Raw genomic sequence first — 15,977 nt, 5'->3', positions numbered from 1 at the left:
CATACACACACACACACACACACACACACACACATATATACATATATATACATACATACATACTTATATATATATATATATATATATACATACACACACACACACACACACACACACACACACACACACACACACACACACACTGGGGCAAAAAGGTATGTGGACAGCCACCGTTTGTGCAAGTTGACCCACTTAAAAAGATGAGAGGTCTGTAATTTCCATCATAGGTACACTTCAACTGTGAGAAACAGAATCTGAAAAATAAAACAAACAGGAAATCACATTGTATGATTTTTAAACAATTTACTTGTATATTCTTGTGGAAAATAAATATTTGGACACCTACGAAGCAGCAAGATTTCTGGCTCTCACAGACCTGTTACTTCTTCTTTAAGAAGCTTTTCTATCCTCCACTTGTTACCTGTATTAATGGCACCTGTTTGAACTGGTTATCTGTATAAAAGACACCTGTCCACACCCTCAAACAGTCAGAATGCTACCTTTCCACCATGGCCAAGACCAGAGAGCTATCTAAGGACACCAGGGACAAAATTGTAGAGCTGCACAAGGCTGGGATGAGCTACTCGACAATAGGCAAGCAGCTTGGTGAGAAGAGATCAACTGCTGGCGCAATTATTAGAAAATGGAAGAAATACCATATCACTGACAATCTCTCTCGACCTGGGGCTCCATGCAAGATCTCACCTCGTGGGGTATCAACGATCTTGAGAACGGTGAAGAATCAGCCCAGAACTACACGGGGGGACCTGGTCAATGACCTCAAGAGAGCTGGGACCACAGTCACAAAGGTTACCATTAGTAACACACTACGTCGTCATGGATTTTAATCCTGTACCGCCCGAAAGGTCCCCCTGCTTAAGCCAGCACATGTCCAGGCCCGTCTAAAGTTTTTCAGTGACCATCTGGATGATCCAGAGGAGAATGTAATGTGGTCAGATGAGAGCCAAATCGAACTTTTTGGTATAAACTCCACTCGCCGTGTTTGGATGGAGAAGAATGATGAATGGCATCCCAAGAACACCATACCCACTGTGAAGTATGGGGTTGGAAACATCATGCTTTGGGGCTGCTTTAATGCAAAGGGGACAGGACGACTGACCCGTATTAAGGAGAGGATGAATGGGGCCATGTATCGTGAGATTTTAGGCAAAAACCTCCTTCCCTCAATAAGAGCATTGAAGATGGAACGTGGCTGAGTCTTATAGCATAACAATCACCCCAAACACACAGCCCGGGCAACTAAGAAGAATTTCAAGATCCCGGAGTGGCCTAGCCAGTCTCCAGACCTCAACCCAATAGAAAATCTGTGGAGGGAGTTGAAAGTCCATGTTGCCCTGTGACAGCCCCAAAACATGACAGATCTAGAGAAGATCTTCATGGAAGAGTGGGACAAAATACCTGCTATAGTGTGGGCAAACCTGGTCAAGAACTACAGGAAACGTTTGACCTCTGTAATTGCCAACCACCGAGGTTATATTACAAAGTATTGAGTTCAACTTTCTGATTGTCCAAATATTTATTTTCCACAAGAATAAACAAATAAATTGTGTAACAACCATACAATGTGATTTCCAGATTCTGTCTCTCACAGGTGAAGTGTATGATGGAAATTACACACCTCTCTCATCTTTTTAAGTGGGTCAACTTGCACAATCGGTGGCTGTCCAAATACTTGTTTGCCCCATTGTATATTCTTTTTGTTTATTAGATTAGTTTTTCATTAATCTTTTTGTGGTCACATTCTCTCATGCACTCTGATTTAAGTTAATTATAGATTGTGTCCGCTGTTCTCCTGGGTGCTTTACATTAGGTGTGTAGGTAACGGTCTCAGCTATATAAGGTAAGTTGCTGTGAGCTTTAGACCAGGTAGCAGCATACCTAAAGTGTAACACTAATGTGATAGATGTTTTTCTGGTAATTATTTTGAGCAATAGAGCAGAGCCTGCAGTATAGTGGGGTCCCTTGTCGGGGGCTGCAGGCTTAAATGCATTGGTCAGTAGGTGAACTAAAACTCCACTACTGATTATTGTTAGTGGTTATAGTGAGTGCAGAGGCCCAGTGACATAGATATAATATACTAATCCACAGCACTCACCGTTCCTGGATTTGGGGTGCAACACAGTATGTGACCACATTGTTTAAATAAAATCACAGGGGCTCTGCACTCACTATATTAACTAACAATAATAAACAGTGGAGTTTTAGTTCACGTATTGACCAATGCATTTAAACCTGCAGCCCCCCCCCCCCCAGATTACCAGCATTGTATCAATTAACACCCAATTAAAACCCAATGGTTTTTTATTACTTTATTCAGCTCTTTATACACTTAACTTTGCGTTTAATATATCACTGATTTATATTACATACTTTACTGTACTTAATAAAGGTTATATATTATTTATTAGTGTGCCGAACAGGACAGCACTGTCTCTTCTTTGGTGTTTTAATGTTTCATTATTGCAAAACCCATGTCACCTCTAGTAATCCCACATGAACGTCCATGTCACCTCTAGTAATCCCACGTGAGCATCCATGTCACCTCTAGTAATCCCACCTGAACATCCATGGTAATCCCACATGAGCGTCCGTGTCACCTCTAGTAATCCCACATGAGCGTCCGTGTCACCTCTAGTAATCCCACATGAGCGTCCATGTCACCTCTAGTAATCCCACATGAGCGTCCGTGTCACCTCTAGTAATCCCACGTGAGCATCCATGTCACCTAGTCATCCCACCTGAGCGTCCATGGTAATCCCACATGAACGTCCATGTCACCTCTAATAATCCCACATGAGCGTCCATGTCACCTCTAATAATCCCACATGAGCATCCGTGTCACCTCTAGTAATCCCACATGAGCGTCCGTGTCACCTCTAGTAATCCCACATGAGCGTCCATGTCACCTCTATTAATCCCACATGAGCGTCCATGTCACCTCTATTAATCCCACATGAGCATCCGTGTCACCTCTAGTAATCCCACATGAGCGTCCGTGTCACCTCTAGTAATCCCACATGAGCGTCCGTGTCACCTCTAGTAATCCCACATGAGCGTCCGTGTCACCTCTAGTAATCCCACATGAGCGTCCGTGTCACCTCTAGTAATCCCACATGAGCGTCCGTGTCACCTCTAGTAATCCCACATGAGCGTCCGTGTCACCTCTAGTAATCCCACATGAGCGTCCGTGTCACCTCTAGTAATCCCACATGAGCGTCCGTGTCACCTCTAGTAATCCCACATGAGCGTCCGTGTCACCTCTAGTAATCCCACATGAGCGTCCGTGTCACCTCTAGTAATCCCACATGAGCGTCCGTGTCACCTCTAGTAATCCCACATGAGCGTCCGTGTCACCTCTAGTAATCCCACATGAGTGTTCAGTGTTGATCAAGCTCCAGTCTAAGCATCCTATCTTTTTTGTTTTGTTATAGACATAAAAGCAATGATTACAGGTAAAAAAATGTCTGTTATAGAATTATATAATGTATCCTGTAACACCCTGGGTCTTGTCTATTCATTTTATATATTAATGTATTTTATTTCCAGCAGATGGACACACAAGCAGGAATATCTCAGAAGGACATCTAATGTTATCCCCGGATTGTGACATAAAAGATAATGACAGTAGACAGGATTCTCCAGGAGATAACCCCATTACCCGAATTATACATCCAGCTCTATCAGCTGATCCCTCTGATCCTGGGAAATGTTCTCCTGATCACTCTGATATTGGTGCATCTGTTACTGCTCTGACAGTAGATATAGAGTTTCCCTGTTCTATAGATGCCAAATGTTTTACACAGAACACAAACCTTATTACTCATCAGCCAGCTAAGGCAGGTGAGAGGCCATTTCTATGTTCTGAGTGTGGGAAATGTTTTACATATAAATCAAATCTTGTTATACATCAGAGAAGTCACACAGGTGAGAAGCCGTATTCCTGTTCTGAGTGTAGGAAATGTTTTGCATACAAATCACATGTTGTTATTCATCAGCATGCTCACACAGGTGAATGGCCATTTTTCTGTTCTGAGTGTGGGAAACGTTTTACATATAAATCAAATCTTGTTACACATCAGAGAAGTCACACAGGTGAGAAGCCGTATTCCTGTTCTGAGTGCAGGAAATGTTTTGCACGGAAATCAGATCTTGTTACACATCAGAGAAGTCACACAGGTGAGAAGCCGTATTCCTGTTCTGAGTGTGAGAAATGTTTTGCATCTAAATCAGAACTTGCTAAACATCAGAGAAGTCACACAGGTGAGAAGCCGTATTCCTGTTCTGAGTGTGAGAAATGTTTTGCATCAAAATCAAATCTTGTTAGACATCAGAGAAGTCACACAGGTGAGAAGCTGTATTCCTGTTCTGAGTGTGGGAAACGTTTTACATGTAAAGCAAATCTTGTTAGACATCAGAGAAGTCACACAGGTGAGAAGCCGTATTCCTGTTCTGAGTGTGGGAAAAGTTTTGCACGGAAATCAGATCTTGTTACACATCACAGAAGTCACACAGGTGAGACGCCATTTCCATGTTCTGAGTGTGGGAAATGTTTTGCTAAGAAAAAAGCTCTTGTTATACATCGGAGAAGTCACACAGGTGAGAAGCCATTTCCGTGTTCTGAGTGTAGGAAATGTTTTTCATTGAAAGCAAATCTTGTTAGACATCAGAGAAGTCACACAGGTGAGAAGCCGTATTCCTGTTCTGAGTGTGGGAAATGTTTTGCATATAAATCACATTTTGTTAGTGATCAGAGAAGTCACACAGGTAAGCCATATTCCTGTTCTGAGTGTAGGAAATGTTTTACAAGGAAATCAGCTCTTGTTAGTCATGAGAGAAGTCAGACAGGTGAGAAGCCGTATTCCTGTTCTGAGTGTGGGAAATGTTTTGCACGGAAATCCGTTCTTGTTAAACATCAGCGATTTCACAGGTGAGAAGCCATTTTCATGCTGTGAGAGTTATAAATCCGCTCTTTTTGAGCATATTAGACATTACCAAAGTACGGAACCATTTAAATCTTCTGGAGTTTAATTTTCACTGTCATGCAATGTTCCTCAAGGGTCAAGCCTATCTCCTATGCTTTATGCAATATACAGTCGGGTCCATAAATATTGGGACATCGACACAATTGTCATATTTTGGGATCTATGCGCCACCACAATGGATTTGAAATGAAACAAACAAGATGTGCTTTAACTGCAGACTATCCGCTTTAATTTGGGGGTATTTACATCCAAATCAAGTGAACGGTGTACGAATTAAAACGGTTTCTATATGTGCCTCCCACTTTTTAAGGGACCAAAAGTAATGGGACAAACTAAACAATCCTAAATCATACTTTTACTTTTTAATACTTTGTTGCAAATCCTTTGCAGTCAATTACAGCCTGTAGTCTGGAACACATAGACATCACCAAATGCTGGGTTTCATCCCTGGTGATGCTCTGCCAGGCCTCTACTGCAACTGTCTTCAGTTCCTGCTTGTTCTTGGGGCATTTTCCCTTCAGTTTTGTATTCATCAAGTGAAATGCATGCTCAATCGGATTCAGGTGAGGTGATTGACTTGGCCATTGCACAACATTCCACTTATTTGCCTTAAAAAACGCTTTGGTTGCTTTCGCAGTATGCTTCTGGTCATTGTCCATCTGCACTGTGAAGCGCCTTCCAATGAGTTCTGAAGCATTTGCCTGAATATGAGCAGATAATATTGCCCGAAACACTTAAGAATTCATCCTGCTGATTTTGTCAGCAGTCACATCAATAAATACAAGGGAACCAGTTCCATTGGCATCCATACATGCCCACGCCATGACACTACCACCACCATGCTTCACTGAGGAGGTGGTATGTTTTGGATCATGAGCAGTTCCTTCTCCATACTCTTCTCTTCCCATCACTCTGGTACAAGTTGATCTTTGTCTCATCTGTCCATAGGATGTTGTTCCAGAACTGTAAAGTCTTTTTAGATGTTTGCAAACTCTAATCTGGTCTTCCTGTTTTTGTGGTCAGCCCTCTATATTCACTCTTGCAAAGTCTTCTCTTGATTGTTGACTTTGACACATATGCACCTACCTCCTGGAGAGTGCTCTTGATCTGGGCAACTGTTGTGAATGGGTTTTTCTCCACCAGGGAAATAATTCTTCTGTCATCCACCACAGTTGTTTTCCGTGGTCTTCCGGGCCTTTTAGTGTTGCTGAGCTTTTCGGTGCGTTCTTTCTTTTTAAGAATGTTCCAAGCAGTTGATTTGGCCACACCTAATGTCTTTGCTATCTCTGATGGGTTTGTTTTGATTTTTCAGCCTTATGATGACTTGCTTCACTGATAGTGGCAGCCCTTTGGATCTCATATTGAGTCAACAGCAACAGATTCCAAATGCAAATGTCATACCTGGTATCTACTCCTGACCTTTTACCTGCTTAATTGATGATGAAATAGCGAGGGAATAGCCCACTTCTGTCCATGAAATGGCCTTTGAGTTGATTGTCCCATTACTTTTGGTCCCTTAAAAAGTGGGAGGCACGGGGCGTGGCCTGGCTTCCTAATGGTGAGGTCCATCTCCAACTGAGCTCCCGGGTACAGTGGCTCTAACTTCACCTTCCCTGGGCACCTATCCTCCTAGCTCCCTCACCCAACTGCTGGAGCCTCTACTGTGGTGCCCACCGTCTGTGGAACGCTGGGACCCGCTGGCTGCAATCCACGCTCGGGGCCTACCTCTGCCCTTGAAGCCGCGGCCTCCAGTGACGTCCCGCTCCCGGAAGCGCTGCATGGCCGGTGCAGGGCTCCGGAGCTCGGCCGAACTCAGCGTTGGCTGCCAGGATAGGTCTCCTGCTCCGATACTCCCTGGTGGCTGAAAGTTCCCCCCTGCCTCCTGCCCTCTGAGCCGATCCTGGGCACTCTGGCTGCAGCCCAGGCGCCTCTGAAGCCGGGGACTAGATTTGTGGGCGGACCCGGGCTGGACCTTCAGAAGAGGTGGGGACGGTCCACGGCACCTCTGGCTGTCTGCCTCATCCTGCTGCCATCTCCTGACTGCCTCTGGAGCTGCAAGTTGCAGGTACCTCTTTTTTATATGCCAGACTGGGTTTGATTCATGGTGCCCTGCCTGAGGTGCCTCTGGATATAGTTAGTGGTTACCTCTAATCTCTGTGCTTTCACTCTCAGGGACTTGACTCTGGGTGGGCTGGGCTTGTGGACCCCCCCCCCCCCTCAATTCTAGCTTTGCACTCCCACCACCCCAGCTAACCTGTAGCAACCGAGGGCCTGCTGTACTCCTCGCAAGTACCCACTGGAGGTGACTGCCAGAGGGACCTGGGGTCTGAACAGGCTCAGTATCTCACATTCTTGCCACCTATACAGTCTGGCCCTGGTGTTCCTCGCGTCTGCGATGGTCTCTGGATGAATAATACCCCATGGTCGGCCTGACCGCCCCATAACTCACCTGTGTCATTTCCTGCTCTCTACCCCACCACTCCTTTCCCCTCTCTATTGCAACTTTACTGGAGAAGATAGACCTCTCCCTTGCCTGCATTATGTCACAAAAGAACAAGAAGGCTCCCCAGGCCTCCACAAACTTCTTCGGCAGCAAGGCTAAGGGCACTCAGAACATGGTGCACTCCCCGGAGTCTCCTTCGTCCCCATGTTCTTCGGAGATGGGAATTGACCCTCAAATACAGGCAGTGATGTCTGGCCTTCTGGGTGGCGTGCAAACAGCCTTTAAACAAGAACTGTCCAAAGCTGTTGCGGATTTCAAAACGGAGATTGCCTCACTTGGAAATCGTACGGATGCTTTGGAGACGCAAACGGACGTCTTATGTCGCTCGCAACAGAATCTAGACTACGAGCTTTCGAGGCTCCATGCTGAAGTTGAGACCCTGAAGGAACGCCAAGAGGACCGAGAGAATCGATCCAGTCGCAATAATTTGCACATATGTAATGTGGCGGAATCAGTCCAGAGCTCTACATTGCCCTCCTTCTTGAAAGACCTTTTCCAGCATTTGGTTCCGGACTTGTCTGATGACGACTGCCTCTTTGATAGGGCACACAGGGCCCTGCGGGCCAAACCTTCTAAATCACAGCCCCCTCGGGACATTATAGCCCGTCTCCATTATTACCGCTCAAAGGAAAAAATAATTGCTGCCGTCCGGGATTCCTCTGATATAGCCTTCCGGTGCGTGCAATTACAGATTTACCAGGACTTGGCGCCCTCGACTATTCAGAAACGACGGGACCTCCAACCAATTACTAGACTTCTTCACCAACACCAAATTCGATATTGCTGGGGATTCCCCTTTCAGTTGCAGCTTTCTTTTAATGGCATCAACCATGCATTCAAGACCCTGGCACAAGGGCAGGAACTGCTTCGCAAGCTTGATCTTCTACCAGAATCATCGTCCTCTTCTGTCGACCAATCTGCTTCACCGAAGTCTCAACGGCCCCGTCCGCCTCAGCCGGACTGGACGAGAGTGTCTCACCATAGGGGTGAAGATGCTCCCCCCTGATTGCCTGCCTTCTTTTCTTCTATAGGTTTCACTGTGCCATTGCATCAATTTTGCTGGAGGTCCCCCCTGGACTGGACTGGACTGGCCGTCCCTAGTTCTCTGGACCCCCTTTGTTTCTTTTTATATGCTGATTTGATATTTTGATCTTAATGATCTGAATTCAATAATAACAGTTTCTTTGAGTACTGCAGGTTCTTTGCAGTGCTGGTTGACCTGGTACCTGCTCCGTGGACCCCCCTAGTTTATTTCTGGAATTTTCTCTGGCAGTTCTTTCTATGTTCCACTTGTTATGTCTCCTATTGTATATTTGGCCTAGGCCACTTTGTTCTCGGTTAGGCCGCACAGCCTGTTATGGTTGTTCATGCCACTACCCACATGCTCCCTGCTTTCATTACTTTATTGACTATATTTCTCCTTTGTTTGGCGGTCCTGTTACGGGCCCTATCGCTACAGGATTTCTGCCCGAATGGGCTTTATCTCCTCTCTTCTTGCTCTTCTTTACTTTCCTTCTGTGGCCTTCTTTTCCCTTTTCTCCCCTTGTCCTTGTGGGGGGTTCCGGGTATCCATTCAACTTGTCCTTATTCTTTTTTGGGTTGTTGGGACCCGGGAGGCCTTTGTTTTTGTACCCCCTTTTCTATGGCTCTCAATGAGATGATGTTACTCAGGTCACCATGCCCCTAAAGATATTATCTGTTAATGTAAATGGCCTCAATTCCCCCCAAAAATGGACGGTGCTCCTGGGTGCTTGTAGACGTGAGAAAGCTGACATAGATTTTCTTCAAGAAACTCGATCTTACGGGCTCCCACACGCAACTCAGCGGTAGGCAATTTACACAAACTTTCTTTGCTTCAGCAGGTTGTAAAAAATGTGGGGTTGGAATTTTAATTAATTGTCACATACCATTTACACATAGCAAAACTGTGGCGGATCCAGACGGTCGGTACTTGATGGTTATTAGTACCCTCCGTTCTGAAGTCCTGACACTTATCTCTGTATATGCTCCTAACTAGGATCAACCTCAGTTTTTCCACTCCCTTTTCCGTCGCATTGGCAAGGTTGCACAGGGTCACATTGTATTGGGTGGGGAATTAAACACCATTCTTGACCCCATATTAGATAGGACTGGTCCCCCCTTACCTCTAGAGCTTCGCACATGCTTGTAGCCTCTCAAGTTTCACGACCTATGGGACTCGTGGCGTCTCTGCCACTCTGTAGCCAGAGACTATACCCACTATTCAGTCCCGCATCGACACTACACCCGGATCGATATGTTACACATTTCATCCTTCATTGCCTCTAGAATTACTGACGCGGGAATAACCCCTTTTACTTGGACTGACCATTCCGGTGTTTGTTCTCTTGGAGCTATATCACTCCGCACACACTGTTCGCAAATGGCGATTCGATGAATCCCTGCTGCTTAATACGTCAGTCTCCACGGACATACAAATGGTGACAGAACAATATTTTACTGAAAATACCATGCCTGAGGTCTCTTCTAGTATAATGCAGGAGTTTCACTTGTTAGAATCTCGAATAGCTACCCTAACCACCCAGCATAAACTAAATTCCTGCCCTGCTTTACTTGCGCAAATCTCTAACTTACAAGGCCAACTGAACGCGCTTTTGTCCCGTCGTGCAGCTCACATTTTGCGAAAGCTGAATCAGAAATTCTAGAACAAGGCGGATAAATTAGATTCCGTTGGCGAATAAATTTCAAAATAAACAGGCGAATGGCGCAATTGACAAATTATACTCCCGAACTCTGGGTGAACTTACGACCCTAAACGGTTGAAGAATTTAAGGGCTACTATAGCTCTCTATAACCTGACGACCCCAACACATTCCCCTTCGATCCGGAGAGGTTACGTTCCTACCTGTCCTCGACTCCTCTGCCAGGCATCTCCACAGGTCAATTAGACGCACTGAATTGGGCTATCTCAGTGGAAGAGATATTAACAGCCATGAAATCCATGCGGTCCTCAGCCGCCCCTGGCCCTGACGGTTTCATGGCGCATTATTACAAACACTTTGATAAAGTATTAGCCCCTCACCTTGCCGCCCTCTTTAACCAGATTTTGGGGGGCGCATCATTTGCTCCGGTAACTACTCAAGCTGATATAGTGGTGATCCCTTAGCCTGACAGAGACCCCACCCAGTGCGGTAATTATAGATCCATTTCACTGCTCAATGTCGGTTTGAAAATTTATGCTAAAATTCTAGCTTTGAGATTGGCCCTCCTCCTCTCTGTACTGGTACATCCCGATCAGGTAGGATTTATCCCAGGCCGACAGGACTCCGATAATACCAGAAGGGCCATTGATAATATCCACTCTATACACCAACAAAATTCCTCTTCCCTGTTACTAGCCCTGGACGCGGAGAAGGCGTTTGATCGCATTTCGTGGCCTTTCGCTTTCTCCGTTCTCCAACACATGGGCTTTTCTGGTAAGTTTTATGATGGTGCCTCTGCATTGTATCGCAACTCCTCGGTGCGGGTCTCTGTCAATGGGGTCACCTCTTCATGTTTTGAGATATCTAAGGGTACCAGACAAGGGTGTCCGCTCTCGCCCTTGATTTTTGCCCTCGTTATGGAGCCTTTAGCGGCCAGGGTTTGTCTCAACCCGAATATTGCAGGGATTCAAATCAGCCACATGGAACACAAAATTGCAGTTTATGCTGACGATGTACTAGTTTCTCTTTCGAACCCGACATCGTCACCCTCTCCTCTCTGAGATTGACCTCTACTCGCAATACTCGGGATATAAGATTAACGCCACTAAAACAGAAGTACTCGATTTTTATATTACCCCTGCGTCTAGGTCACAACTTGAATCAACATTCCCATTTTCCTGGCATAACCGAAAACTCAAATACCTAGGTATTTACTTAACCCACAGACACCATCAACTCTTTCAAGCAAACTTTCCGCGTATTTGGAACGAATTCGCTCGGATCTCCAAACTTGGTCCTCTTATTGCATCTCATGGATTGGACTTGCCAATTCAGTAAAGATGAATATTCTTCCCAGATTTATTTATCTTTTCCAGACGCTCCCAGTCTATGCCCCCCCCCCCCACCACACACACACGTCTTTAAATTTCTGCAGCATCAATTTTCCCGTTTGGGCCAATAAACACCCTAGAATTAAACTTTTGCTGTTACAATGGCCTCCCTGGGGTGGAGGCTTAGACATACCAAATTTTAAATACTATTATCATGCAGCTCAGATGGCATCCTGTGTTCAGTGGTGTGGTTCGGGGGCGGACAAGGTATGGATAGCCATGGAAGCTGGTGAGTTGGGACTCTCCACACTTTCTTCCCTTTTGTGGCTTCCAAGAGCCGCCCGCCCTCGTGCCACCTCATCTCACCCAGTGGTGGCCCACTTTTTATATATTTGGGATCTTGTAGTGAGGAAACAACAATTAGCCCCTAATCCATCCTCCCTCATACATCTTTTCCATAACCCTGCCTTTCCTCCGGGAATGATTAAATCTACTTTCTCACTCTGGAAACAGGGAAACGTTGCCTTTCTTAACAACATTACCGCTAGTACACCCTTTCCTTCGTTTACCCAGCTTCAGACACAATACTCTCTCCCCCATAGTGAATTTTTTCACTACCTCCAACTTAGACACTTTCACTCCGGGGTCCATACCACTCTCTCTTCTAGGCCTCTTACCACTCTTGAAAATATATGTTTGAGACGCTCTTCTACGAAAGGTCTTATGTCAGATCTTTATACTTTGCTATTGCAGGGCTCTGCCATTCCCAGAGATCAGAGAATTGGCCTGGGAGAGGGATCTGGGTGTCACTTTGGATGAGGAATGGGGAGAAATATGGAGTAATGCGTCCTCTAGCTCTATCTGTGTTCGGATAAAGGAGAACGTGTATAAATTGTTATACCGTTGGTATTATGTACTTTCGCGTTTGAAGGTGATGTACCCTGATGTTTCAGATAGCTGCTGGAGGGGCTGTGCTTCTGAAGGGACGTACATGCATATATGGTGGACTTGCCCGAAGTTAGTACCTTTATGGAAAGAGACTTCTTTCGCTCCTATTTTCTACCCCAATCCCCCTGGACCCTAAATACTTCCTACTGCCTTTAGATCTCCCGACTTTAACTAAACACCAGAACAAGTTATTGCGTCATGTCGCTACTGCCACGACATGTCAAATTGCAAAGGACTGGAGATTGCCCTCCCCACCATCCCTACAATCCGTTGTCGCTTATATTTGGTACGTTTATAAGCTGGAATATATGACCAGTGTCATTAGACAATACCCCAGGGCATTCGATAAAGTCTGGGCACCTTGGCTCATTTCTCAAAATGCCCCCTCCCCATAACTAATTAAGCTATGCATCCTTATTTTTGTGTTGGTTGCTCGGACCCCACCCCCACTCGTATCTATCTCTCCTTTTGCCCTCAATTTTGTCTCTTCCTGTCTTTATTCCTATTCTCTCACTCCCCTAGGCTGGTTGGCAACACCAAAGACCTAGAGGACTCTTTCTTCTCTTGCTCTATTTCTGTCGTCTCACTTAAAAAAACAAAAAAAGATTTACTCATTTGTCATATTTCTCTAACGTCCTAGTGGATGCTGGGGACTCCGTCAGGACCATGGGGAATAGCGGCTCCGCAGGAGACAGGGCACAAAAAGAAAGCTTTTAGGTCACCTGGTGTGTACTGGCTCCTCCCCCTATGACCCTCCTCCAAGCCTCAGTTAGGTTTTTGTGCCCGTCCGAGTAGGGTGCAATCTAGGTGGCTCTCCTAAAGAGTTGCTTAGGAAAAGTCTTTTTTAGGTTTTTTTTATTTCAGTGAGTCCTGTTGGCAACAGGCTCACTGCATCGAGGGACTTAGGGGAGAGATTTTCAACTCACCTGCGTGCAGGATGGATTGGAGTCTTAGGCTACTGGACATAGCTCCAGAGGGAGTCGGAACACAGGTCTCACCCTGGGGTTCGTCCCGGAGCCGCACCGCCGACCCCCCTTACAGATGCTGAAGATCGAAGGTCCGGAAACAGGCGGCAGGAGGCTTTTCAGTCTTCATGAAGGTAGCGCACAGCACTGCAGCTGTGCGCCATTTGTTGTCACACACTTCACACTGAACAGTCACGGAGGGTGCAGGGCGCTGCTGGGGGCGCCCTGGGCAGCAATATTTGATACCTTCTATGGCAAAGAATACATCACATATAGCCATTGAGGCTATATGTATGTATTTAACCCATGCCAGATATCTATAACTCCGGGAGAAAAGCCCGCCGAAAAGGGGGCGGGGCTTATTCTCCTCAGCACACAGCGCCATTTTCCTGCTCAGCTCCGCTGTGAGGAAGGCTCCCAGGACTCTCCCCTGCACTGCACTACAGAAACAGGGTAAAAAAGAGAAGGGGGGCATATTTTGGCGATATATATTATATATATAAAGCGCATATAACAGAAACAACACCTTTTAGGGTTGTTTTTATACATATTATAGCGCTTTTGGGTGTGTGCTGGCAAACTCTCCCTCTGTCTCCCCAAAGGGCTAGTGGGTCCTGTCTTCGATTAGAGCATTCCCTGTGTGGTTGCTGTGTGTCGGTACGTGTGTGTCGACATGTATGAGGACGATGTTGGTATGGAGGCGGAGCAATTGCCGGTAATGGTGATGTCACCCCCTAGGGAGTCGACACCGGAATGGATGGCTTTAATTATGGAATTACGTGATAATGTTAGCACATTACAAAAGTCAGTTGACGAAATGAGACGGCCGGAAAACCAGGTAGTAACTGCTCAGGCGTCTCAGACACCGTCAGGGGCTGTAAAACGTCCCTTACCTCAGTCAGTCGACACAGGTACCGACACAGATGAATCTAGTGTCGACGGTGAAGAAACAAACGTATTTTCCAATAGGGCCACAGGTTATATGATCACGGCAATGAAGGAGGCTTTGCAGATCTCTGATACTGCAGGTACCTCAAAAGGGGGTATTATGTGGGGTGTGAAAAAACTACCTGTAGCTTTTCCTGAATCAGAGGAATTGAATGACGTGTGTGATGAAGCGTGGGTTAACCCAGATAGAAAACAGCTAATTTCTAAGAAGTTATTGGCATTATACCCTTTCCCACCAGAGGTTAGGGCGCGCTGGGAAACACCCCCTAGGGTGGATAAAGCGCTCACACGTTTATCAAAACAAGTGGCGTTACCGTCTCCTGATACGGCCGCCCTCAAGGATCCAGCAGATAGGAGGCTGGAAACTACCCTGAAAAGTATATACACACATACTGGGGTTATACTCCGACCAGCAATAGCCTCAGCCTGGATGTGCAGTGCTGGGGTAGTGTGGTTGGATTCCCTGACTGAAAATATTGACACCCTCGACAGGGACAGTATTTTATTGACTTTAGAGCAATTAAAGGATGCGTTTCTTTATATGCGAGATGCTCAGAGGGATATTTGCACTCTGGCATCGAGAGTAAGTGCGATGTCCATATCTGCCAGAAGAAGTTTATGGACGCGACAGTGGTCAGGTGATGCGGATTCCAAACGGCATATGGAAGTATTGCCGTATAAAGGAGAGGAATTATTTGGGGTCGGTCTATCGGATCTGGTGGCCACGGCAACTGCCGGCAAATCCACTTTTTTACCTCAGACTCCCTCCCAACAGAAGAAGACACCGTCTTTTCAGCCGCAGTCCTTTCGCTCCTATAAAAACAAGCGGGCAAAAGGACAGTCATATCTGCCCCGAGGCAGAGGAAAGGGTAAGAGAGGGCAGCAAGCAGCCCCTGCCCAGGAACAGAAGCCCGCCCCGGGTTCTGCAAAGCCCTCAGCATGACGCTGGGGCTTTACAAGCGGACTCAGGAGCGGTGGGGGGTCGACTAAAGATCTTCAGCACACAGTGGGCTCGCTCACAGGTGGACCCTTGGATCCTGCAGGTAGTATCTCAGGGTTACAAGTTGGAATTCGAGAAGTCTCCCCCTCGCCGGTTCCTAAAGTCTGCTTTACCAACGTCTCCCTCGGACAGGGCGACGGTATTGGAAGCCATTCACAAGCTGTATTCTCAGCAGGTGATAGTCAAGGTACCCCTCCTACAACAGGGAACGGGGTATTATTCCACACTATTTGTGGTACCGAAGCCGGACGGTTCGGTAAGACCTATTCTAAATCTGAAATCCTTGAACCTGTACATACAGAAATTCAAGTTCAAGATGGAGTCACTCAGAGCAGTGATAGCGAATCTGGAAGAAGGGGACTTCATGGTGTCCCTGGACATAAAAGATGCTTATCTGCATGTCCCAATTTACCCTTCACATCAAGGGTATCTCAGGTTCGTGATACAAAACTGTCATTATCAGTTTCAAACGCTGCCGTTTGGTTTGTCCACGGCACCTCGGGTCTTTACCAAGGTAATGACCGAAATGATGGTTCTTCTACGAAGAAAAGGCGTATTAATCATCCCTTACTTGGACGATCTCCTGATAAGGGCAAGG

At 46.1% G+C, this 15,977-nt stretch overlaps 1 protein-coding gene across 1 annotated transcript; it reads left to right on the top strand.

Annotated features, from left to right (window-relative positions):
- The first annotated feature begins 1,373 nt into the window (after nucleotides 1–1,373).
- LOC134983869 (gastrula zinc finger protein XlCGF71.1-like) lies at nucleotides 1,374–6,421 on the top strand. Its single transcript, XM_063949487.1, has 6 exons — nucleotides 1,374–1,472; nucleotides 4,185–4,291; nucleotides 4,346–4,474; nucleotides 4,523–4,726; nucleotides 4,814–4,948; nucleotides 6,343–6,421. The coding sequence occupies exons 1-6, from the start codon at nucleotides 1,374–1,376 to the stop codon at nucleotides 6,419–6,421; spliced, it is 753 nt and encodes a 250-aa protein (XP_063805557.1).
- Nucleotides 6,422–15,977: the final 9,556 nt, after the last annotated feature.

Source organism: Pseudophryne corroboree, assembly GCF_028390025.1.
Source record: "Pseudophryne corroboree isolate aPseCor3 chromosome 3 unlocalized genomic scaffold, aPseCor3.hap2 SUPER_3_unloc_27, whole genome shotgun sequence".
Taxonomy (NCBI): Eukaryota; Metazoa; Chordata; class Amphibia; order Anura; family Myobatrachidae; genus Pseudophryne; species Pseudophryne corroboree.
Note: the sequence above shows the minus strand (reverse complement) of the source record. Positions and strands in the feature narration are given on the sequence as shown.